The sequence below is a fragment of the Oryctolagus cuniculus genome, chromosome 10 (assembly GCF_051225735.1).
Source record: "Oryctolagus cuniculus isolate XC-2025 breed Fujian yellow rabbit chromosome 10, ASM5122573v1, whole genome shotgun sequence".
In the NCBI taxonomy this organism is placed as follows: Eukaryota; Metazoa; Chordata; class Mammalia; order Lagomorpha; family Leporidae; genus Oryctolagus; species Oryctolagus cuniculus.
In genome coordinates this window covers 15,330,598-15,355,439 of record NC_142876.1, presented here as the reverse complement: position 1 = coordinate 15,355,439, position 24,842 = coordinate 15,330,598, and the positions used below count along the sequence as shown (strand labels likewise).

Here is a 24,842-nt window from a genome sequence, read left to right as displayed (position 1 = left end):
ACTTGGATCATCTGCTGCATTCCCAGGTGCATTTGCTGGATCAGAAGCACAGAGTAAGAATGAGTAGAACTGGCACTCGGATTTGGGATATCAGCATGGCAACTGGCGGTGACTTACCCCTGCTGTGCCATGGCAACCCCAACAGACGCCTTTTAAATACATAGAGTCACCGATTTATCGAGTCTCTAGAATTTGTCAGCTGAAACATAAGGTAGTTTTTCCACTGCCATTAATCTTATAAAAGCCCTGAAAGGAAGGTATTATGAATTTTCATTTCAAGGATAGGGACTCAGACTAGGAGGTTAAGGAACTTGTCCACAATTATAAAGTTTTTAACAGCAGACCTCGGTGTGCAATCCAGATTTTTGGTGTGAAATTGAGATTCTTGGTGTGGAATTGAGATTGGAATGGAGCCAAAATCTTTGCCCTTTCCATTATGGCACTGCAGTGGTGTGCAAGTGCTTTTATGTTGCTCAAGGTAAAAGCAGAAGGCTTAAAGAGCTCAAAGGCAATGCAAACAGATAAACGTAAATCAGAGCATTAAAAAGCGGATGAGGAGCCGGCGCCGTGGCTCAATAGGCTAATCCTCCACCTTGCGGCGCCGGCACACCGGGTTCTAGTCCCGGTTGGGGCGCCGGATTCTGTCCCGGTTGCCCCTCTTCCAGGCCAGCTCTCTGCTGTGGCCAGGGAGTGCAGTGGAGGATGGCCCAGGTGCTTGGGCCCTGCACCCCATGGGAGACCAGGAAAAGCACCTGGCTTCTGGCTCCTGCCAGGATCAGCGCGGTGCGCCGGCTGCAGCGGCGGCCATTGGAGGGTGAACCAACGGCAAAGGAAGACCTTTCTCTCTGTCTCTCTCTCTCACTGTCCACTCTGCCTGTCAAAAAAAAAAAAAAAAAAAAAAAAAAAAAGCGGATGAGGAAGAGCAGGTAGGAAACATGAAATAAACTATCAATGACTCAGCGGTAGCAATAGCAGTAAATGCCAAATGTATTCCTAATCCATCCTGCTCATCTGACAGTAAATTTAATTAACCCATTAGATTTTGTAGCACGCTAAGAGTATAAACGCTGAGTTCTCTACAAGAGGGAAAATACAGTGAAAGAGAGTAAGCTAAAGGACAGCCTTTTACAGGCAGATATAAAACAAAAAAAACCAGCATCCTCACTATAAAAAACTGAACTACTAGAGACCTGCGAGTGCACACTCTGTGAAAATGCTAACAAAGCCAGCATGTGACACCCTGGGAACCAAAGCCACTTCTTGACCTTCACTTAAATGCAGAGAGGAGAGAAAAAATACACTACAAATACACAATTCACTGAGGTGTTTCTTTTTTTTTTAAATAAGATAATAAGTTTAAAAAATGAAATCTAAAGCAACCTTGAAGCTGATTCTGCAGTTTCTTTTTTTCAGGATCGTCAGATTCTCCTTCCCCATCACTGTCATTCCTAATAGAAAGAATTTAATATGTTCAAATGATCACTTGCTGCTATCAAATAAAGCAAAAACGAAGGAAAGATTCCCCAAAATATTTGTAATTTAAATGGAAAAACAAGACATTGACATTTCACTATTTTTGATAATATATTAAGTATAACAGGAAGCAGGCACATTATCAATTAACAGGGAATAAGGAACATGTAAAGGACAAAAAGACCAGAAAGAAGTCAGGAACTAATTCCAAGTCCCCATGACATACCTATCATGTACGAATTCACAAATGCATGTGCCACACAGAATTGTAAATCAGAAAAAAAATCCATCAGGACCAGGCAAAGTACACATCAGAGCAAGAGGTCACACTAGGAGCAAAGCCCCGGAACACTAATCATGTAAGGCACAAAGGCCTGTAACTCTTAGTCTGAGTTTTCCACAAGGATGGGTAAGTTTCCTGATGAAAATGAACTGAACCCAAAGAATAGGTGGGCCAACCAGGTACCTCTTACCTACACATTTATCTTGAGGAAAATAATTCAAAATGAACTCAAGGATTTGACTACAAGGATAATCATGCCCTCAGTGTTCACAAAAGGGGGGAAAAAACAGAAATAACTGATGTTCAATTCTAGCAATTAGCATGTAATAAAATATTGTAATCTTTAAACATTATATTGGAGAAATAATTTATTATTAAGATATTCCTAACACAATGTTGGGAGTCAAAAAGCAATAAAGCAAAACAAAACAAACAAACAAAACCCGCATAGCATTACATCATTTTTTTAAATATAAGAAGAGACTTTTAGGGCAACATGGACTAGTCTTGGTTACTGCGGGATGGAGATTACAGATGAGGCAGATACTGCAGCTGACTCTCCAGCTTCCTCCAATCATGGCTGTGTGGACTGTAGAGTCCATACTTACGAACACTGCCCTTCGTAGGCACCCTTGCAGGCAGGGTTCCACATGCGGCTCAACTTCCTCCAAGAAGGTGGGGCTGCTCACGAGGAGACCACATCTTTAGGTGAAAGCACTGGTTTTTCTGAGGGAGCTGTGGCAGAGGTTTTACTGTGTGATCTCTACTTGAACAACCCTGGTATCTCGCTGAGTTTTCCTCCCAGGGATAAAGAATCCACACTTGCTTCCCTGACCCCTTTCCTCAGGTTCTCCCTGATGGGTTCCCATTTCAGGAGAGGTCACTGCAGCACGACCAGAAGATCCTCCGCGGACGGGGAGAGAATGCGCTGGCCAGGGAGTCTCAGCAGCAGGTGCAGGTCCTGGCGTCTGAGCTCAACTGAGTTCTTCCCAATGCTTTAGTTTCTTGTTTGGAGTCCCTGTCTTACATTAAATGTCCTTTCATATAAGAAATGTTAAAATGTAGTTCAATAATTCGTATAATCGGACTGTCATCTGATTTTTTATTATGTCAGTGTTGTAGGTGCTGAAGAAAAAAATATTCTTAGAATGTCAAGAATACAAAACTCGGAGCTAATACTTTTCTTCAAGTTCTGTCACATGGTTCTACGCAGCCAATCAAGTCTAGTTCTTCTATTCCTCCAAGTTCTTCAAAATGGCCTATGGCAGCAGCCAGAGTCCCCAAAACACTGCCAAAAAGGCACCTCATTCCTTGTGACCACAGAGCATGACTTAAACATCTGCCACTGAGCACCGTGAATTACAGGTACCATATCCCTTAAAGCTAACCAGAACCGCGCTACTGTCAATCCTAACCAGGCTAGGTCACTCAATCCCAGAGCCTCGTGTCAAGTGTATCACCTGGAGCCACTGTGTGCCAACTAAGCGTGGTCAGAGAGGATCTGTGTTCCATCTGCTTACACATATTGCAAGTTCAAGAAATAAATTCTGCATCTGTGAATGGTACATTCCCTATCAAGGAAGACATTTCCAAAATGGGTTTTAATATTCATAGACTGTACATACTCTAGGTTCTGGCAACACACATTCTCCACTGCAGCCAACCAACTTCGTTGACACAATAGGAAAGCAGCCTTAGATAACAGTAGGTAACTGACTGGGGAAGCTGTGTTCCAGTAAAGCTTATTTAAAAAACAGGCAGCAGACAAGCTTTGGCCCGTGAGCCAGGGGATGCCAACAACTGATTTAGACAAAAGAAATGGGTACACAACTAAAAAGTTCCAGTGAAACCGAACTCTTTCTATACATACCCCTTCTCATCCGCTGAGCTCGGCTGTGCTTCTTTCACTGGCTTCTGTGGCTTTTTCTCCTTCTGTTTCAGATACTCCTTCAGCTTCTCGGCTCTGTCAAGATATTCTGTGCATTTTGCTCTGATGCTCTGCTTGGCTTTGTCACCTTGTGCTTCATCTACCGAAGAGAAATGAGAGACTTTTTCTTTAGCGTTAGGTATAGGAATTTGTTTAAGCTCTTCAGACCCATTTTTTAAACAGGGGAAGTCGATGTCGGGGAAGACAAGCAAGATCGTCTGTAACTCTTGCTAACCACTGATTATCAACTCTTTTCTACTTATTCTGGCAAGGTTGAGACCAATAGTGAGTTTGTGTGTAAAAAAACAAACAAAGACCTGAACAAAACAAGAGGATGTTTTCAGTTAATGTTAAGTAATCATAAGAATTTTAGTATTTTCTAAGTTTCCTTTTCTCTCCACCATTTGAAAGCTGCTTGCCTCACACAAAATCAATAAAATCAAACAGAAGTAAAACAATATTAATCTTTTCCATTAATGTGTATATTAATTTTGAAAGAATAACAAGTGATGGAAATGTCATATGTTATATGTATCACTGATACAGCAATTTTATTACATATAAATACATCCATCAGGGCTATTTTCAAAAGCAGACTTCGGCAATATACCCAACACATGGATTAGCCCCATTATTTATGTGTTATCATTAATTCTTAGTTTTGCTTTAATTTGACACAAATTCTCAAAATTAAATGGAGAGGGAAGTTAAAAAAAAAAAAACCTTATTCAACCACGTTAACTTAAGATGCTCAAAGGTACGGTTTTTTTTAATTGATTTTTTCCCTCCTTATTGTATCCCCAGTGTCTAGAATAGTGAGTGCCCAGCTCATGGAAAACACAAATGAAATTAAATGAAATGGATAAAATGTCACCCAAACTATTTTTTAAAACAGAATTTTTCCAGCATATGGTTAGAAATGGTTATGGAAGTCACATAATTTGGGTTTACTACCAATAACATAAAAAAAACTTCCACTGATCATATGACATTGTAATGTGTTCAGGTATACAAACTAGGAAGTGTCACATTTGTTAGCTAAGTCTAAGTACTTAAGTGACTAGGAAGAAAGCGGAAAATTTCTGGCAAATGGATAGTTCTGAATTTTCTGGCACTGTATTTCAAATTTCATAAATGAAATACTGTAAGCTTTTCTTTCAGCATTTCTAAATAAGAAAAATAACAATGCCCTTACATTTGACCACATGGAGAAAATATTGCACAGCATGCTGGTAGAGCTGAAGGGCTTCCTCGTAGTTTCCAGCTTTGTCTTCTTGTGCCGCCTTGCTAGCAAGATCTATTGCTTTCTGTTTGAGGGAGGAAAAATAAGAACACTAAAATTAAAGCATATATCTCGGTTTGAAATAATCACATTGAAAAGTTTTTTTTAAATAAAAGCAATATCAAATCCATCTCTTATTCTAAATGCAAGTTAAATTTGCCATAGGGATAACTTGCCACTCAAATACCATTTTATCTAGTACCAATCACTTATGAGTCAGATAACTCAGTCAACTAAAGTAAAACTCAGGCTAGCAAGGAATAATTGAATAATCTGTAAATTCAAATTAAAACAGCATTGAGGGAAATTTCAAATCTTAAATGCTGCTGTATCTAAAGCATATTAATGAAAAATTAGGAATTCAAATAAAATCCCAAATAACCAGTGAAGACTTTTAAATAGCAAAACAAAACCTGAAAACTTAAACTTTTTTTTTTGACAGGTAGAGTTATAGACAGTGAGAGAAAGACAGAGAGAAAGGTCTTCCTTCCGTTGGTTTACTCCCCTAATGGCCACCAGGGCTGGCGCTGTGCCAATCCGAAGCCAGGAGCTTCTTCCTGGTCTCCTATGCGGGTGCAGGGCCCAAGCACTTGGGCCATCCTCCACTGCACTCCCGGGCCACAGCAGAGAGCTGGACTGGAAGAGTAGCAACTGGGACTAGAACCCAGCACCCATATGGGATGCCGGCGCCCCAGGCAGAGGATTAACCAAGTGAGCCATGGTGCCGGTCCCCGAAACTTAAATTTTAAATAGTCAAATGATGCCATATGATGGAATAATGAAGGATTATTAAAATAAAAATAATAAACATTTATAATAATATGAAAAGGGTTTATGATGGACATTTTCAAAAAGTAGGATACAACTCACAGCGTAAGTTCAACCGTTTGAAACAGACAAAAAAACAGAGGAAAAGGGGAGGAAATTTAACAGAGCCTATTAAATAAGCCTTTACTGTTTTCATTTTCTCCCTTTTCACACTTCTAAAAATGTCCATAATGAACACAGACAACTTTTGTAGTACAGTCATCCTTCCTGTCAAGGAGGGTAAGTTCTAAGACCCCCATGGATGTCTGAAACTACGGATACCACACCTAACCTTACAGTACTACATGTTGTTTCCTATACTGACGTCCTTGAGAATCTGAGAGAGGTTGGATCCAGGGCCTCTGTGGATATCAAAATCTGTGGATTACTTCTAACACCTGATACAAGGTACACACTACATAAGTAGATGTTATACTGTATTATTTACAGGAAAGAAGGAAAAAAAAAAGATTTGTACACGTTCAATATAAACACAATTTTTTTTCATGAATATTTCTGCTCCGTGGTTGGTACAGTCTAGAGATGTTAGAAATCTAGATATGAGGGGACCACTATACACACACACCTGTAATAAAGTTTTTTTTTCATTTTTCACTTTTTAAAAAAAAATATTTATTTATTTATTTATTTATTTGAGAGGCAGAGTTACAGAGAGATGGAGAGACAGAGAGGAAGGTCTTCCCCCTGCTAGTTTACTCCCCAAATGGTCACAATGGCCAGAGTTAAGCCAATCCAAAGCCAGGAGCAGGAGTTCCTTCAGGGTCTCCCATGTGGGTGCAGGGGCCCAAGCACTTGGACCACCTTCCGCTGTTTTCCCAGGCCATTAACAGGGAGCTGGATCAGACGTGGAACAGCCGGGACTCAAATACGCACCCATATGGGATGCTGGTGCCACAGGTAGAGGCTTAACCTACTACACTACAGCACCAGCCCTTGAAAAATTTTATTCCTAAATTAGATACAGTAAGAGATTAAAGTAAGAACAATTACCACAACATACCGAAATAAAAAGTTATGTGAATGTGGTCTCTCTCTCAAGTCAAGCCAGACTGGGACTGACAGCAGGTGTTGTTGAAACCACAGTAAGAAAACCAAAGGAAAAGGGGGACTACTGTATTAAAAACCCTCGCAGAAATAGATGCATAAAAACATATACAAATGATTTATGAAAATGACATAAAAGCAAGTCAATGGCAGAAGGTTTGACTTTTTACAAAATGGTGGTAGAGCAACTGCACATCCTTAGGCAAAAACAAACAACTTAAACTCACACTTCCTGTAAAACTTAACTGAAAATGGATCACAAACATATATAAAATGTAAAATTAGGCACAGGTTTCTGGCCTGGCAGTTAAAAAATCCACATCCCATACCAGGGTGTCTGGGTTCTAGTCCCAGCTTCACTCCCGATTCCAAGTTTCTACTAATGTGTGTCCTGGGAGGCGGCGGCTGATGGATCAGGTAGCTACGTCCCTGCCACCCATATGCAAGACCTGGATTGGGTTCCCACCTGCCAACTTTTACCTGACCCTGCTGTGGCTATTGCAGGCATTTGGAGAGTGAACTGACAGACAGGAGCTTGCTATCTGTCTACCTATCTGCATCTTTCTCAAATAAATAAATTTTTAAACATAAAACTATAAACTTTCAGAGAAAAAGAAAATTTCCAGGATCTATGGTTCTTAGGATTCTTAGATTTGACATTAAAAGCACAACATATAAAAGGGGAAAAAAAAAGGACTTGATCAAACTCACTAATCTTTATAAAAGATCCTGTTAAAAGGATGAAAAGGTAAGTTGCAGACAAGGAGGAATATGTGCAAATCATGTGTCTAGAGACTAGTATCTAGACTGCAACAGTTAAAGAATCCAATTAGGAAATGGACAAAGGCTGTGAACAGACATTTCACCTGAGAGGTCACACAGACACCAAGTAAGCACGGGAAAAGCAGCTCAGCATCATCAGAGAGTGAGGAAACACCAAATCAAAACCACACACGAGGGGCTGGCGCTGTGGCGCAGTGGGTTAACGCCCTGGCCTCAAGGGCCAGCATTACATTTGGGCGCCAGTTCAAGACCTGGCTGCTCCACTTCTGATCCAGATCTCAGCTATGGCCTGGGAAAGCAGTGGAAGATGGCCCAAGTCCTTGGGCCTCTGCACCAGTGTGGAAGACCCAGAGGAAGCTCTTGGCTCCTGGCTTCAGATCGGCTTGGGGAGTGAATATCAGATGGAAGACCTCTTCCTCTCTCTGTGTAGCTCCGACTTTCAAATAAAATAAAATAAATCTTAAAAACACACAATGGGCCAGCGCCGTGGCTCAACAGGCCAATCCTCCGCCTTGCGGCGCCAGCACACCAGGTTCTAGTCCCGGTTGGGGCACCGGATTCTGTCCCGGTTGCCCCTCTTCCAGGCCAGCTTTCTGCTGTGGCCCGGGAGTGCAGTGGAGGATGGCCCAAGTACTTGGGCCCTGCACCCGCATGGGAGACCAGGAAAAGCTCCTGGCTCCTGGCTCCGGATCAGCGCGATGTGCTGGCCACAGAGTGCCGGCCGCGGCGGCCATTGGAGGGTGAACCAACGGCAAAAGGAAGACCTTTCTCTCTGTCTCTCTCTCTCTCACTGTCCACTCTGCCTGTCAAAAATAAAATAAATAAATAAAATTAAAAAAAACACATACACAATGAGATATCCATATGCATTCATCACAGATGGCTAAGGTAATACAATACCAAATGCCAGTGAGGACGCAGGGAACTCATCACTCCCACATTGCAGGTGGGATGTAAAATGGTGCAGCCACTCCAGGAAACTAGCTGTTTTTGTCTACAAAACTGAACTCACAACTTCTCTATGAACAAGCAACTACACCCCTGGGCACTGGCCCCAGGGAAACAGAGCTTTATGTTCATACTGAAACCTGTACGTGAATGTTCAGATGTCCTTAAGGGCTGCGTGGTTAAACCACGTGGTACACTAGCAAAAGGAATCAATCACCGTTACAAACAACTGGGATGAATCCTGAGGGAATCATGTTAGGTGAAAAAAGCCAACCCTAAAAGGTTACATACTGTATGATTCCATTTATATAATGCCCTCAAAGCGACAAAACTAGAGATGGAGAGCAAATTTGTTCTGCCAGGAGACAGGGATGGTGTATGGAAGACAAAGTGAGGTGGCTGTGGTTATGAAAGGGGAACTTCTTTTTTTTTTTTTTTTTTTAATTTTATTTAATGAATATAAATTTCCAAAGTACGATTTATGGATTACAATGGCTTCCCCCACATACCGTCCCTCCCACCCACTACCCTCCCCTTTCCCACTCCCTCTCCCCTCCATTCACATCAAGATTCATTTTCGATTATCTTAATATACAGAAGATCAGCTTAGTATACATTAAGTAAGGATTTCAACAGTTTGCTCTCACACAGAAACATAAAGTGAAAAATAATAGATGATTTTTTTTAAATGATGATGAAATCAGATCAGACCTATTGTCATGTTTAATCCCAGTGAGAGTCAAGTTGGGAATTGATAATTTCTTTTTTTTTTTTTTACAGAGGATCAGTTTAGTATACATTAAGTAAAGATTTCAACAGTTTGCACCCCCATAGAAACACAAAGTGAAATATATTTTTGAGTACTCGTTATAGCATTAAATCTCAATACACAGCACATTAAGGACAGAGATCCTACATGAGGAGTAAGTGCACAGTGACTCCTGTTGTTGACTTTACCAATTGACACTCCTGTCTATGGCATCAGTAGTCTCCCTATGCTCCAGTCATGAGTTTCCAAGGCTATGGAAGCCCTCTGAGTTCTCCGATTCTTATCTTGTTTAGACAAGGTCATAGTCAAAGTGGAGGCTCTCCTCCCTTCAGAGAAAGGTACCTCCTTCTTTGAAGACCTGTTCTTTCCACTGGGATCTCACTCGCAGAGATCTTTTGCCAGAGTGTCTTGGCTTTCCATGCCTGAAATACTCTCATGGGCTTTTCAGCCAGATCCGAATGCCTTTAGGGCTGATTCTGAGGCCAGAGTGCTATTTAGGACATCTGCCATTCTATAAGTCTGCTGAGTATCTCACTTCCCATGTTGGATCACTCTCCCCTTTATTTATTCCATCGGTTAGTGTTAGCAGGTACTAGACTTGTTTATGTGCTCCCTTTGACTCTTAGTCCTTTCATTATGATCAATTGTGAACTGAAATTGATCACTTGGAATAGTGAGATGGCATTGGTACATGCCACCTTGATGGGATTGAATTGGAATCCGAAAGGGGAACTTCTTTATGAAGTGGTCTGTGTCTTGATCATGGTATTGCACATATGAACCTTCACCTGATAGAACTGCACAGGAACACACACACAGGTAAAACTGGGGAAATATGAGTAAGAGCTGTAGAATGCACCAATGTCAATATCCTGGTTATGATACTGTACTAGTTTTACAAGATGTAACTGTGTGAAGGGTACATCGGATCTCTCTATTATTTCTTAAAACTGAATACAAATGTACAATTACCTCAACACAAAATTTTCATTAAAGTTATCCTTGAATTTTAAAACAATGCACAAAACACATACAAATAAAGAAAGAAGCATGATTAAAGCATTCCAATTGGGTTAATTTCGGCAGTAAAAGTGAAATAAATGCAGACAAAAAAGATCATGCTTACCCAATACTAAAAATAAGTTATAATTAATCTAAGTAAAAATCATCAAACAATTTCAAAGCCAATCATACGTCAGAATGATATACTTTTAAGTAGGTGTTCATGGAGTGGATAGGGATGGCACCAAATCTCCCAATGGAGAACCTACTTCCTCTGTTGTGGGAGGAACCACAAGCTAAGTGGTATGCTTTAGAATTGATAAAGTGTAGCAGTTACACTCTCATGGTTCAAACAGTCTGAACACACAGCCAAATTCCTTCCCACAAGCTGAGGCAGCATGGCTCCCTTTCTAGACCTACCCCGGAGACAAGTCCTCAGAGAGGTGCTCCGCAGGTCAGGGACATGCTGCATCCCTGACGTCCCCTCTCCCACACGCTTTTCCCATCGTTACCAGTATATTTATTCTAAACACACTGACCACCTGTACCTTTACTAAGGCGAGCTTCATGAGAACAGGACTCCCATCACCAACCTAATCTGGGCTGGAAGGTGATGGCTACAGTACACAACTGCTGAATGAGTGAAAAAAAAATCCTGTTTTCTCAAAATCTTCCTCTGTTTGGTTATCCCACCTCTGTCATCTCTAAGTTCTCTCCACCAGATATTGTCTCCATCAGGAGACAAATAGTCTTCCCTAAAAAAGACCTATAACTCAGGGTGGTGCTGTGGCACAGTGGGTTAACGCCCTGGCTGACGCACCGGCATCCCATATGGACACCGGTTCTAGTCCTACCTGCTCCTCTTCTGATTCAGCTCTCTGCTGTAGCCTGGGAGAGCAGTGGAGGATGGCCCAAGTCCTTGGGCCCCTGCACCCACACGGGGGACCTGGAGGAGGAGGCTCCTGGCTCCAGCTCCAGATCGGAGCAGCTCCAGCAGTTGCAGCCAATTGGGGAGTGAACCATCGGATGGAAGACCTTGCTCTCTCTGCCTCTCCTCTCTGTATAACTCTGACTTTCAAATAAATAAATAAATCGCTAAAAAAAAAAAAAAAAAGACTAATAACTCTCCATCTTGGATCTGTTTCTCTGCTACCTGTCAGAGCCACAATCTCAACAGCGGAGCCTCTATTCTCTCCTTATCACATCAAGGGACTCTGCGGTGCCAGGCTCAAGGACCAGCTCCGTCTTCACCTTGGTCTGCTGATAACAAGGTCCATCACTTGCTTCCTGGACACTGTCCTCTGCTGAGCCCACTGGCACCATTCTCCTGGTTTTCTTCCTAGCTCTCTGGCAGCTACTTTTCAGTCTCCTCTGTGGTTACATCCTCTTATAGGATGAGGTTTTGCTTGGGGCTCACATTTGCTTACTGTTCCTCCTCCCGCCTGTTGTCTATTTTCAGTGATTCATGGCTGATGATCTCTGGGTTGATGACTACCCAGTTAATTCAATTTAAAACCCATACGCTGAGCAGTTAACATGCCTGCCTCCCACATCACAGTGCCTAGGTTAAATTCCCTGCTCTGGTTTCTAAGTCCTGCTTCTTGATAATGTGGAGCCTGAGGGGCATGGGGACACCTGGGTTCCTACTAGGGGACCTAGATTGCTTTCCCAGCTTCTGGCTTGAGCCCTGGCCAACTCTGGTTGTTGCAGGCATTTGGAAAGTGAAACAAGAGATACCAGCTCTTTCTCTCTTTGTCTCTCAAAATAAAACACAGCTGTCCACATCACTCCTGTTTAAAATCCTTCCAGGCATGTTATCCCTCTCTCTGTGAACCTACGTGGGTTTTATTTTTGTTCTCTCACTGGAATGCAAGCTCTGTAGGGACAGGAGTTATGTCTGTGGTCTGCACTTGCTCATACTCCCAAGACTAGCACAATGGCAAGCATGAGAGTGAATGACTTCACTGCCCCAGGGTCAGGCAGCACCCAGTTATCAATATGGAAGTACAAAGGTTGGGAACATCTGGGACAGCCCTTTCCAGATTAGGAGACCACAGTGCATCTGCCCTAGAAACCCCTGCAAACTGGCTATCTACCTCAGGAGCAAAGATGTGCTAGGGCAGTCAACGCTAATTCTTCTGTGTTTCTGAGCTGGTCCCCACCTTTGCAGCATTTACGCCCTCAATGGCATGCCATGGCATGCTCTCTCCTCAACCTGTCCCTTGTTTGAGAGGTCCTTCCTTATCAGAAAAACATGTGTAGTCCCATTTCAGACTCGTACCTAAAATTCACCAACTCTCTTCAGTTCCCAGGGTCCTTTCTTGCCACCATCTTACTTAGTTCTTCTAAGCAAAACCTCAGAGTACCCCAAATTCATGTTTCTTGAGCTCTTTCGCCACAGCAGTGTTTTCTGCCCTGACTGCCAAATCTCACCTTAATTCCCTCCCTACAGCACTTAACACTAACAACAAACTCTTGGACAGTGTCTCCTCTTTGGCCTTCAGGACAGCATCCTCCCATGATTTTACTGAGCTGTCCACTGCTTGTTTTTCAGATTCCCTTTTCTCTTTCCTTAAATGTCAATATCCCATGAGGTTCTGCCCTGGTCCTTATTTTCCCTCATTCTGTAAACTTTCCAAGATGGGACTCACCATGCCCACAACCTGTGCTACCATCTTTATACTAATAACTCCAAAATCCTTATTCACATCCAAGGCCATTCACCCTAGTTCTACACTTCTGTATTCAGATGCTGATTGGACATTTCCATTTGATTATGCCCATGGGCATTTTATTTTTTAAAAAAAATTGTATTCATTTTGAGAGGAGGACGGGAAGAGAGGAGAGAAAGTGAGTGAGCACCCCACTTGCTGGGTCACCCTGCCCCCACAAATGTCCACAAGGGCTATGGCTGGGCTGAGGCTGAAATCCACAGCTGGGAACGCAATCCAGGTTGCCTTCATAGGTGGCAGAGATTCAGCTACCTGAGCCATCATCTGATGCTTCCCAGGGTCTGCATCAGCAGGAAGTAGAAATAGGAGTCAGAGGTGGGTATCAACCCAAGCACTCCAACATGAGACACAGGTATCTTAACTGTTAGGCCAAATGCTTGTCCTGCTGCACGGACATTTTAAACTCAACAAAAGCTAAAGCTATTTTGCTTCTCTATGTCAGTCCCATAACACTCCTTGATACTTCTCCTTTTGTATTCCACTCAGACATCCAATGCAGAATCCTGGGAGGAAACCCTGCCTTTTCTCTTTCCCTCACAGGCACAAGCCTGACTATCCTCCCCAACTTTTCTCCGACGATACCTTTCTGCTTCACTGAGAAAGGTATTTACGCTAAGGTGGCCCCTTACGTTCTGCCATCAACAGACCCCAACTCCTAACTGGTCTCCCTGATTCCAGTCCAGTTTCTCCCTGTACACAGGACAGTCTCATTCTAAAACAAAACACCTGAGCAGGTTACTCCACTGTTGGAAACCCTTTTATGACTCCCATGTAGAACAGGATGATGACTGTTTATGTGGCACACAAGACTCCTCGTGATAGGGCCTAACCCTCGGGCTTGTGCCCCCACCTTACAGTAAGTCCCAGTCATCCCAAACTACTGGCATGACCTAGTCCAGCTCAGCACGCATGTCTGCCCAGAATGCTCTATTCCAACCCATCCCTGTAAAACTCCAGCTTCTCCAGGGCTCTCCAGGCATGGCACTCTTGCTGCAAAGCTCTTGCTAGCAACCCCTGGACTGCTTTGTCTGCACTTCCTCTAGATTTCCACTGCCCCCTGTACATACCTTCTATGACCACACTATATTCTATTGGTCATCTTATACTTGTATGTCTAGTTTCACATCAGCATGTAAGCCTTCTGAGGTCACAGATTACACACAGACACATACACAACATGGCATTGTGGACACAATATTTAGGATGAGTAAACTTTTGAGTTCTACTTCATCTACATTACTTGCAATTCTCCCCAAAGGATTTATTACACTTTTGGATTGAGGAACAAGTCATTTTTCTCTGCCTGGAAAGCATTCAACTTTTTCAAGAGAGTTCAGTTTTGTAGTGAATTCAGTAGACAGATCTGGATTCAAAACTAACCTACATACTAATACTTGTATGTCTTTGGGTCAACCATAAGCTTAACAAGCTTAGGTTTCTTATACTGTGAGACTCCACCTTGAAAAGTTGTTTTAAGGATTGAGTGAGAGCACATCAAACACCAAACAGACAATTAGTGTTAGCACTGTTCACTTTATCGAAGCGCACATCAGCTCCTCTGTGACATATTCGTCATGTCCTCGGAAGACTGAGATACGTCCTTTCCTTCTGTGCTCCCACACTGACTTCTAACTCTATCCCAGTATTTGTTAAATTACTTTTTATTATTTTGATTTTTACATTATGAGCATCTGGCTACAGAGGTTTCTGCCTTGCTCACTGGAAAGGTTATTCATTATCCGAGTAGTTTTCATTCAAAGGACTTGATGAGGGGCGGGAGTTCAGCCTAGCAGTTAGGACTCCAGTTAAGATGCCCATGTCCTGTACCAGAATGCCTGGATTCAATGCCAGCTCTGGCTCCTGACTTCAGCTTCTTGCTGGTATAAATCCTGCAAGGCAGTGGTGATGGCTCAAGTAAACGGCTTCCTGTCACCTACGTGAGAGGTCTGGTTTGAGTTCTTGGCTCCTGACTTTGATCAGGCCCAAACCCAGCACTTGAGAAGTAAACCAGCAGAAAGGAACTCTCTCCATATATATCTGTCTTCCTCAAAAAGAAAAGAAAGGGTTCAATGAGAAACACAAGAGTGAGTCAACCCCTAATCAAAGCCGTAACTCAACATCCTTCCTGTTTACTACTGGCCTTTAACACCTGTCAAACTCTAGCTGATTCACTGAAGAACATACAACAATCCAATTCAGGTTGATGCATTCTGATTACAGAAGAAAACGGCAAATCTCGCAGAAGAAAGGTATCAGCAAACGGATGAAAATCTCACTGTGGAATGCCCGGATCAGACTCAAAGTTTGTGACAAATGAAAAGCTGACAAAATAAAACTAGTTAACAGACAACCAACGAGGGTGATGACAAGTGTGAACTTAAAATCACCTTTAATACTCAAAGGAACAATATCTTACCAAACAATAGATATTTCTACAAGGTACATTTACCAGAAAGATCGTTTCTGAATGGGGCTATCAAACATCTCCGGATCACGTGGCGACTGCCCCATCTCAGTTTAATACCTTAGTGGAAAAAGACATATAACTTTTTCTTAATTCTAAGAAATGAATGATTCCTGCAATTATAACATTTTGTGAATGCTATAAAGCATTTATTTTCATAATCTTTTGGGTCCAGTTTCAACGTAAACGTCCTAAGCAAGCTCTTCTCCCACGTTCTTGTTTAGATGGGTCTGCTGGGGTGGTCTTCCCTCAGGATGGAGTACCCAGGGTTAAGGAGAGCGCTCTTTACTTTTGGAGTCTGTATCGGGCCCTCAATAAATAAATGCCTGTCCAACAAACTACTGGAAGCCCAAGACGACGACGGAAAGTACACGTCTCATGGGACACTTCTGTACCAAATTGACAGGCAGGACTGGGAGTCCTCCAGGCCCAAGCCCCTCTTAAGTCCCAGATCCATTCTGGGGGTGGAAGACAACGTTACATACATTTCTTATTAAGAATTCCACTCTACAGGCGACTAACGATTGAGTCTCAAATCTTTGAAGTCCATGATTTACGTACAAAATGCTGCGCTCACTGCGGTGAAAGCGAAGAACTGGAGGCACGGAGGTTTACAGATGCCCCCTGTTCTTAAAGATGACAAATGGGGCGTCTCAGAACAGCGCACACGCACACACACGCACACACACCCCGAATTCGCGGCGACTGCACGCAGGCTGGCTGGAACCTCGGATTCCAAGGCTGTGCTCATATTTCTGCCACTTGACAGCTCGAGAAAAGGACTTTGGCTCTATCAGCTCGAGGAACACAAAAAAGTGGGACCACCCTACGCTCAGCCGGCAAAAACTACGTTCCTGCCTCTCTTCTTTGCAGCGATGGGAGACACTGGCCCACTCTGGTCCAAGCTCGGCTGGTGCTTTCCTGTTTCTGTTTCGTTTAGAAGCTCCACACCAAGTCAAGGGTGTCACACAGCCAGTGGCCCAGGAGACCCTCCCAGCCCGCCGGAAACGCCCCCTCGGCTGGAAGGCGCCCACTCCCCGACCAGCGGCCGCGCCCGGCCCCGCCCTCCTCCGCCCGGGCAGGGGCGCGGCCGGTCTTCCCTCCTCCCCGCCCCCCACCCAACTGCTCTAGGGCGGCGCAGGTAGCATGATACCTGGAGATTGGGGCTACTGGATGACATGGTGGAGACGCGAGGCGGTTCCCCGGGGTCCAACGGGGTGCGAGGAGAGCCGAGAGCAGGGACCTCGGATCGGGCCCAGTGTTACGGCCCCACACCTGGGGAAGCTGGTGGCTCTCGGATCACAAGCGAAGGCCTTCTGTCCGGAACTTGTTCTGAAACAACACTGCGCTCGCCAGCACCGGACCCTCTTCAAAACTTCCGCAAACCCGAGCCCCTTCGGATCCTAGTCCCGCCTCTGGCCGGGGCACTTCCGCTTCCGTCATCAACACGCGCTCTACGCAGTCACCACCCTGTCGGCCTCTCACTGTGGCTAGGGACTTCCCAAGAAGTATCCCTGAAGCCAGCCAACGCCTGGCGGAAGTCTGGCTTTGCGCCTGCGCTCTAGAGGCAGAGAGCCAGGCTGCGCGCAAGCGCAGGAGGACTTTCATTAGCCCTCCGGGGTATTGACTTTGCTGGGGAGTGTTTGCTGTGGGGGGCGGGGGAGAAAGAAAAGGAAAGAAAGAGCTGAGCATCAGGAAACCATGAGGATGAATATAATCGGGTTCTTGCTATTTTAGAAGTTTAGTGGAGAAGACACCAAATGGTTCGACGAATTGAATGAGATTTATGGTGATCCGTGTGTGCCAGTCTATTTTAAATGCTGGCTATGAACAAAAAGTGAAAAGAAAAAAAAAACTTTTTTTTTTATTTGTGGATGTGATGTACCCCCTGGGGCCCTGGTGTTCAATGAGAAAGGAACATCACCTTTCCGGCATTATTGCCAAGAATCTGTAATCTCAGGCTAACCCTGAGAAAACACGAGAAAAATCCAGGTCGGAGGTGTTCCTACTACAAAATAGCTAACCAACACGCTTCAAGAAGCGTCTGGGTCGTGGAAGACCAGGGAAGACTGGGGCCGGCCACAGGCTGCAGACGGAGACACCAGTTAAATGCGGTGCTGGAGGAGATGCCGGAAAGAAAAGTATCCGTTGGAAAACTAAAACAGAATAACGTCTGTAGTAGAGCCAGCAGTCCGGGATGGGGATTCTCTACACACTTTTGCAACTCTTCTGTAAATACTGTTTGAAACTAAAAGCTTTTCTTTTTGAAATTCCTATTCCCTGGAACCTTAGATTCTAGTGGAATAGAAACTTTTTTCCTTTCACATATTTAAAACCCAAATGTAAATATGTTACATTGTAACCGTTTACAAAGTACTTTCACGTACTAGCTCTGCCAGTTAGAATTTAAAGCTGGCAGTTCATGTAAATGAGAACTAAACCTCAGATCAATAGAAGTTCCCCGAACCATACAGCTCTTCTCTGGCATGGCTGGTGTCTGAAGTCCATCCAGGGTCAATGTCAGATGAGGCCCTGACAAGAGCTACAATAGAGTCAGGATGTCCCGTGGGGCCACAGGAGAGAGAGTACTCCATCCTGAGCCAGTGGTTAGGGCCATCTTGGAGGAGTGTCATTTAAACCCAGTCTTGGCTGGCATCACGGCTCACTTGGCTAATCCTCTGCCTGCTGCGCCGGCACTGTGGTCTCTAGTCCCAGTTGGGGCTCCGGATTCTGTCCTGGTTGCTCCTCTTCCAGTCCAGCTCTCTGCTGTGGCCCGGAAGGGCAGTGGAGGATGGCTCAAGTGCTTGGGCCCTGCACCCGCATGAGAGACCAGGAGGAAGCACCTGGCTCCTGGCTTCAGATTGGCGCAGCACGCCGGCCGTGACAGCCTTTTGAGGGGTGAACCAACGGAAGGAAGACCTTTCTCTCTGTCTCTCGCTCTCTCTCATTGTCTAACTCTGTCCTGTCAAAAAATAAAATAAAATAAAATAAATTAACCCAGTCTTGGGGCTGGCACTGTGGCACAGTGGGTTAACATCCTGGCCTGAAGTGCCAGCATCCCATACGGGCACTGATTGGAGACTGGGCTGCTCCACTTCCAATCCAGCTCTCTGCTGTGACCTAGGAGAGCAGTGGAGGATGCCCAAGTCCTTGGGCCCCTGCACACATGTGGCAGACCCAGAAGAAGCTCCTGGCTCATGGCTTTGGATCAGCGCAGCTCCAGCTGTTGCGGCCAACTGGGGAGTGAACCAGCAGATGGAAGACCTCTTTCTCTCTCTCTCTGCCTCTCCTCTTTCTGTGTAACTCTGACTTTCAAATAAATAATAAATACATCTTAAAAAAAATAAAAAATAAACCCAATCTTACTGATTTGGACAGACAGGTTTGAGGGCTGGCTGGAAGAAGGAGAGCCATGGCAATGGAGTGGCCAAGGAAGCTTAAAGTGCCCCACCCAGCACCTCCAGATGCCCAAGGCATTGAATCATGAGGAGTTGGACTTGGACTTTACTCTGAGGGCAGAAGGATTTGTTGAGCGGCTCCCCCCTCCCCCATTCCCCATCCTCCTTCCCTGCCTCTCTCCCTTCCTGCCTGCCTTCTTGGCAGAGGTATGATTTGATTTGATTTTGGTTTTATAAAGATGAGTGGACCAGGAAGAGGGTGACGTGGGCAGATCATGTCGGAGGTTGCTGGGGCAGTCACAATGGAGAAATAGAGGTGTGCAGAGCCCTGTAGGGCACCCCTTGTTCCTGGGGCACAGCCCCTCCCTACACTTCCTTGCCTCTTATGCTCAGTTGCTTTCACTGATTCAGCCTGTTAAATAAAATCACACCGATTTTTCAAGTGCCAATTCCAAAGCCACTTCCTCAAGGAGCCTCTGACACTCTCCACTCTGATTGCCCTGTGGACCTTGCACGTCCCACAGGTGATGTGTGCTGATTGCCTAGTACAGCGCCTGGCACTTGGCAGATACTTACTCATTGTCAGCCTCCCTGGCATGTGTCTTGTCTTTCCAGATTGTAAAACCCCCAAGGACTCAGCCTTCGTCTTACTCATTTTTGTAGTTTCTTATGTCCTTACACCCAGAATGTTTGGCTTATATGGCCAAGGTCTGTTGAACACAGCGAAGCTTACCTGCTTGAGAGGGAAATGAGGGAGGCCAGGGAGCAGGCAGGCGGCATTTCAGAGTCAGCTTTCAGCTTGGACTCAAGAGCAGCCTGTTCAGGACTGAATCCCTTTCACTCAGACCATTTTGAAAGGAAATGCGTATTAGAGTCCTCACACAGCCTTGCACTTGGAAGTCAGGTCTCTACTTGTTGTCAGCTCCCTGCCTGATGCGGACAGCAGCCTCGGGGAAGACAGTGCTGGCAGGACCAGTGCTGTGAGAGGAGTGACTCTCAGGCCCTATGTGTTGGGTCTTGACTGGTGGTGGAGCCTTCTGAATGTGCCCAGTTACCCTGCAGGTCCAGCCCCTACTACTCATTTGATTCACGTGAAGAGACAGCCAGCTTGTGGACTGCTGAGCAGGTCTGGGGATCAGCCCTCACCAGCCACCAGCCACGTGCTGTGAGTGGGGAGGAGGTGGCCGTTCCTGCCCGTTGACGACACAGGGTGGGTACAGTGTGAGGCATCCGCCCGGCGGGGAAGATTGCAGACTGACATCATCATCTCCCAGACTGCAAATACTTGGTATCCAAGTAATGTGCCTAAGAAGTTGGTTTCAGGGACTGGCGTTGTGACACAGCACGTCCAGCTGCCGCCTGCATGGCTGGCATGTCATATCAGCACTGGTTTGAGTCCCCGCTGCTCGACTTGCCATCAAGCTTCCTGCTAATGCGCCTAGGAAAGCATTGGAAGGTGCTCCAAGTGCTTGGGCCCCTGCCAGCTATTTGGGAGAACTAGATGGAGTTCCAAGCTCCTGGCTTCAGCCTGGTCCAGCCTTGGCCAGTGTGGCCATTTGGGGAGTGAACCAGCAGATGGAAGATCTCTCCTTTTCTTCCCCTCTTTCTGTAACTCTGCCTTTCAAATAAATAAAATTAAAAAAAAAAAAAGTTGGTTTCAAACACCATTCCCCACTCCTGCCCAACTTTTCTTGTCTTGAACGTCTTTTGTTTCTTCCCACCAAAATGCCTTGTTTGCCCTTGTTTTAGTTTTTGTATTCAAACATCTGTGGCTGAGAGTGCTCCTTCTGTTGTAGAGAGGTGGAGAACTTTCAGGGTATCAGCTGGAAGCTGTATTATTCTGGCTTTTTCCCTTTCAAACTTCTCAGCAAAATGAATTCTAATTCATTGATCTTTGCCAATGCATTAGGAAAAATTGCGTTTTGTAATCTAAAATATGCTTTGCAATGTACTCACAGTTTGCTCCATAATAGTGCAGTGTGGGGTGGACAGGCTGGGAAGATGAGTGTGGCAGTAGTGACAAGGGAGTGGCCAGGAATTGATGATTTCATCTGAGAAAGGTTGTAGAGTTCATTGAACCAGTGAAGTTTTCTATAAGAGGATTATTTTTTAAAAAATATTTGCTTATTTGAAAGGCAGAATGACAAAGAGAGATCGAGAGAGATTGAAAGAGAGAGAGAGAGAGAGAGAATCATCTACCTGCTGGTTCACTCTCCAAATGGCTGCAGTGGGCCAGGGCTGGGCCATGTCAAACCAGGAGCCAGGAATTCCCTTGTGGGTGGCAGGGACCCAAGCACTCAGTTTATCTTCCTCTGCTTTCCCAGGCACACTAATAGGGAGCTGGATTGGAAGTGAAGCACTTGGGCCACCTACTGCTGCTTTCCAACTGGGAACTTCAGCAGGGAGCTGAATCAGAAATGGGGCAGCTGGGACTCAGACCGGCATTCGTACGGGATACCGGCATCTCAAGGGCCAGCTTACCCTATTGCAGCACGACGCAGGTCCCACATGGACCTCTTTATAGTACTGCATTTCCTCAGATTTAAGAAAACATTATATCTTTATTTATTCGAGTATCCTTGTATGTTTCTTAATAGTGCTTTCTTTTGCTTTATATATTTTCTGAACAATTGCTAAGTATTTTATTATGTTACTGTTCTATCATTAATAATATATTTTCTCCTCATATTTTCTAGTGGGTTGTGGTATATATGCAGAGGTTAATTTTGGCTGCTACCTTGTTTCTAATAGATTGTCAATATATGCTCCTAAGTTTCTAGGTCAATAATAAAAACTTCCGCGAACAGTGGTATCTTTGCCTCTTTTTTTCATAAAAATCAAGTTCAAGAGTAGGTATCCTTGTCTTCTTCTTTATTTATTTATTTGACAGGTAGAGTTATAAACAGTGAGAGAGAGACAGAGAGAAAGGTCTTCCTTCTGTTGGTTCACTCCCCAAATGGCCGCCACGGCCGGCGCTGTGCCGATCCGAAACCAGGAGCCAGGAGCTTCTTCCTGGTCTCCCATTCGGGTGCAGGGCCCAAGCACTTGAGCCATCCTCCACTGCCCTCCCGGTCCACAGCAGAGAGCTGGACTGGAAGAGGAGCAGCCAGGATTAGAATCCGGTACCCATATGGGATGCAGGCACCGCAGGTGGAAGATTAACCATGGCGCCGGGCCGTCTTCTTCTTCTAAACTTTATAGTGTCTCATATACAGTCATTTTAAATGTTAAATATGATTGTATTGGTTTTCTATTGCTGCATGACCAACTAGTACAAACTCAGCCACTTAAAAACAACATGCTTTTACTTTCTCACAGCTTCTGTGGGTCCAAGAACAGCTTAGCTGAGTTCTGTGCTCAGGATCTGACAGGGCTGAAATCAAGGTAGAGGCTGGGCTGTGTTCTCATGTTTCTCTGGTTGGAGGTTTATCCAGAAATGGGTATGCTCCCAAGCTCCCTGAGGTTGTGGGCAGAATGCATTTCCTTGTGATTCAGGATGACTGACAGCTTGCTTCTTCAAAGCCAGGAAAGTACACACACACATATGCGCACACACATGCACACTCCTGCGTATGCGCACACATGCACACACGCATGTTGAGTCTCTGATTTCAAGTCTCTGACTTTGGGGAAAGCTCAGGCCCTCTTTTAAAGGGTTCATATGGTTGGTCTGACTCACCAGGATAATTTCCTCGTTGAACTCCAAGCTAATTACATCTGCAAAATCCGCTTAACATTACCTGTATTCTGTTGATTTGAAGCAAGTCACGGGTGCTGCCTGAGCTCCAGACAATGCATGATTCACTGAGGCCACCTTGGTGTGCGTCCCCCATAGTAGTATTTCAGAACATATTTCTATAAAAGAGACCGGAGGAATGAATGCTTTCCTCTTAACAGAAAAGAAATATGTAAGGTTTTATATAGTAAACACTGCATTCACAAGCAACTATAGAATTTTTGTTGGCACTACATATATGTGTATATATATATATTTGTAATTTATGTTTATGAGACTAAGACAACAGTTATCTGTAAAGTGCTACCTTGGGACTCATATGGAGCAGAAGCAATTAATTCAGAAAAGAGGAACTTGTCTCTGAGCCTTCAAAACATGTTGACCAATACTTCTTCCAGCAGCAAAAATAATTTGGACGCAGACGCCCTTGCTGTCCACAGTGATTCTTTCCAGTTGTTGTTGTTTTTCCATACAGGCAAAATTCCCCCAGATCACTGTCACTACATCAACACATAGATCTGGGGAGAGGGTTTGCACTGGAATCACTTATAGTCTATGGACTAGTTTCAGGAGAAGGATCTAGGAGACCCCACTCTCCATCCCCCATCCTCCAAAAAGATTAGCACCATCTCCCAAACAGCAATAATGTTATCATCAAGCTAATGTCCACCTCTATAAGCAAATGAATTTCACTTCTTGGTGTTTAAGTGAACGATTTCTTGGTAATTATAGCCTACATTAGTTGTTTAGTTGTTCATTGTCCCTTTGATTACAAAATCAAGTCAACCAAAAAACATTAAGCAGAAATGAAGTGCATGCAGCGTAAGACCAGCAATCATGTACTGGACCAGAGAGGCTCAAATATGATGTCTGTAGTAGCTTCTTTTTTTCTTTTTGAAATGGTATAATGCTGTATTCACTTTTGTAGAATCTCATTGTACGGACTTCGTGCAAGTCTTTGTGGAAATCTAAACTGTGTTCCATCTTCCTTTTCAAGGTGAATACACATAATTTTTTGACACTGAACATATTTAAAGCAGATATTGTGTCATGAGAAAAAATAAATTGGCTATAGTTTAAGGTAGAACACATGATGAAGACCCATGATTTATTTTCTAGCTAAACAGTCATTGGTCCTTTGGTAGCTATCTGGAGGGTACCACTCCAGGTACAAGCATATGGGGACAGGGCTGGGGATCCCTGAGGAAAAGTCAACCCCAAGGAGCTTTAAGGTTGCAGATGGGCTAGTAACATTCTTTGTGATTTATTAGTTTCCCTAGTTAGCATTTAAAGATGGATTTAAAAGTGGTGTATTTCAGTGGTGAGATTAAAAACCCCAAAATTGCCAAACATGAAAGATATTTTATTGGAAGCTGTGGTTGCAGTGCATCTTAAGGTCAATATTTTTGTTGAAGAAGACATTCAGTCCTGTTCCTACTCTAGCTGTAGCTATCTTGGGCTTTGGACTCAAAGTATATGAAATGTAATGCTGATTTCTACATGAAGACAGCTGTAAACCCTAGGACTCTACGAAGAGGCAATAGGATTGGTGATACAGTTATGCTTGAATCAGTTATGCTTTTCAATCACATGATCATCTGATCCTAACTGAGATTCTATTGGATATGCAGTACTTGAATTCGATGTTAAAAAAAAATGAATGGGGCAGGTGTTTGGTGCAGTGGTTAAGATGCTACTTGGGATGCCTGCGTCTCACATTGGAGGGCCTGGCTCTGAATCCCATCCAGCTTCCTGCTAATGCTAATGCGAAGGCAGTGATGATGGCTCAAGTACTTGGGTCCTATACACTCATGTGAGAAACCCGAATGGAGGTTCTGGCACCTGGCTTTGTCTTGACCCAGTCTGGGATGTTGCAGATATTTGCAGATTGAACCAGCAGATGGAATATTGATTCTCTTTCTCTCTCTCCTCACCCTCATTCCCTCTCTCTTTCTCCCCCTCCCTGTTTCTCTATCTCTCTGGCTTTAAAAAAGGGTACATAAAAGCAAAAAAAAAAAAAACCACCCAAAATATGAATCCAACAGAGAATTCAAACACGATCCCTTCTTTCTGAAAGTTTCCAATATAGTTGGAAAAATAAAGGTGATACAAGTAGAAAGCAGTCTACAAGGGTCAGAATGAATGCCGAACACAATGCGTGCCTTGTGAGTTA

The 24,842-nt window shown here is 44.2% G+C and overlaps 1 protein-coding gene across 1 annotated transcript in view; it reads right to left on the bottom strand.

Annotated features, from left to right (window-relative positions):
- VPS4B (vacuolar protein sorting 4 homolog B) overlaps positions 1-16,956 on the bottom strand; it is a 38,585-nt gene extending 21,629 nt beyond the window's left edge. The window contains exons 1-4 of the mRNA XM_008261441.5: positions 16,689-16,956; positions 4,879-4,990; positions 3,627-3,783; positions 1,381-1,448 (exon numbers count right to left, since the gene is read on the bottom strand). Of these exons, the coding sequence (XP_008259663.1) occupies positions 1,381-1,448; positions 3,627-3,783; positions 4,879-4,990; positions 16,689-16,715 (364 nt within the window). The 5' untranslated portion in view covers positions 16,716-16,956. The remainder of the gene's footprint in view (positions 1-1,380; positions 1,449-3,626; positions 3,784-4,878; positions 4,991-16,688) is intronic.
- Positions 16,957-24,842: the final 7,886 nt, after the last annotated feature.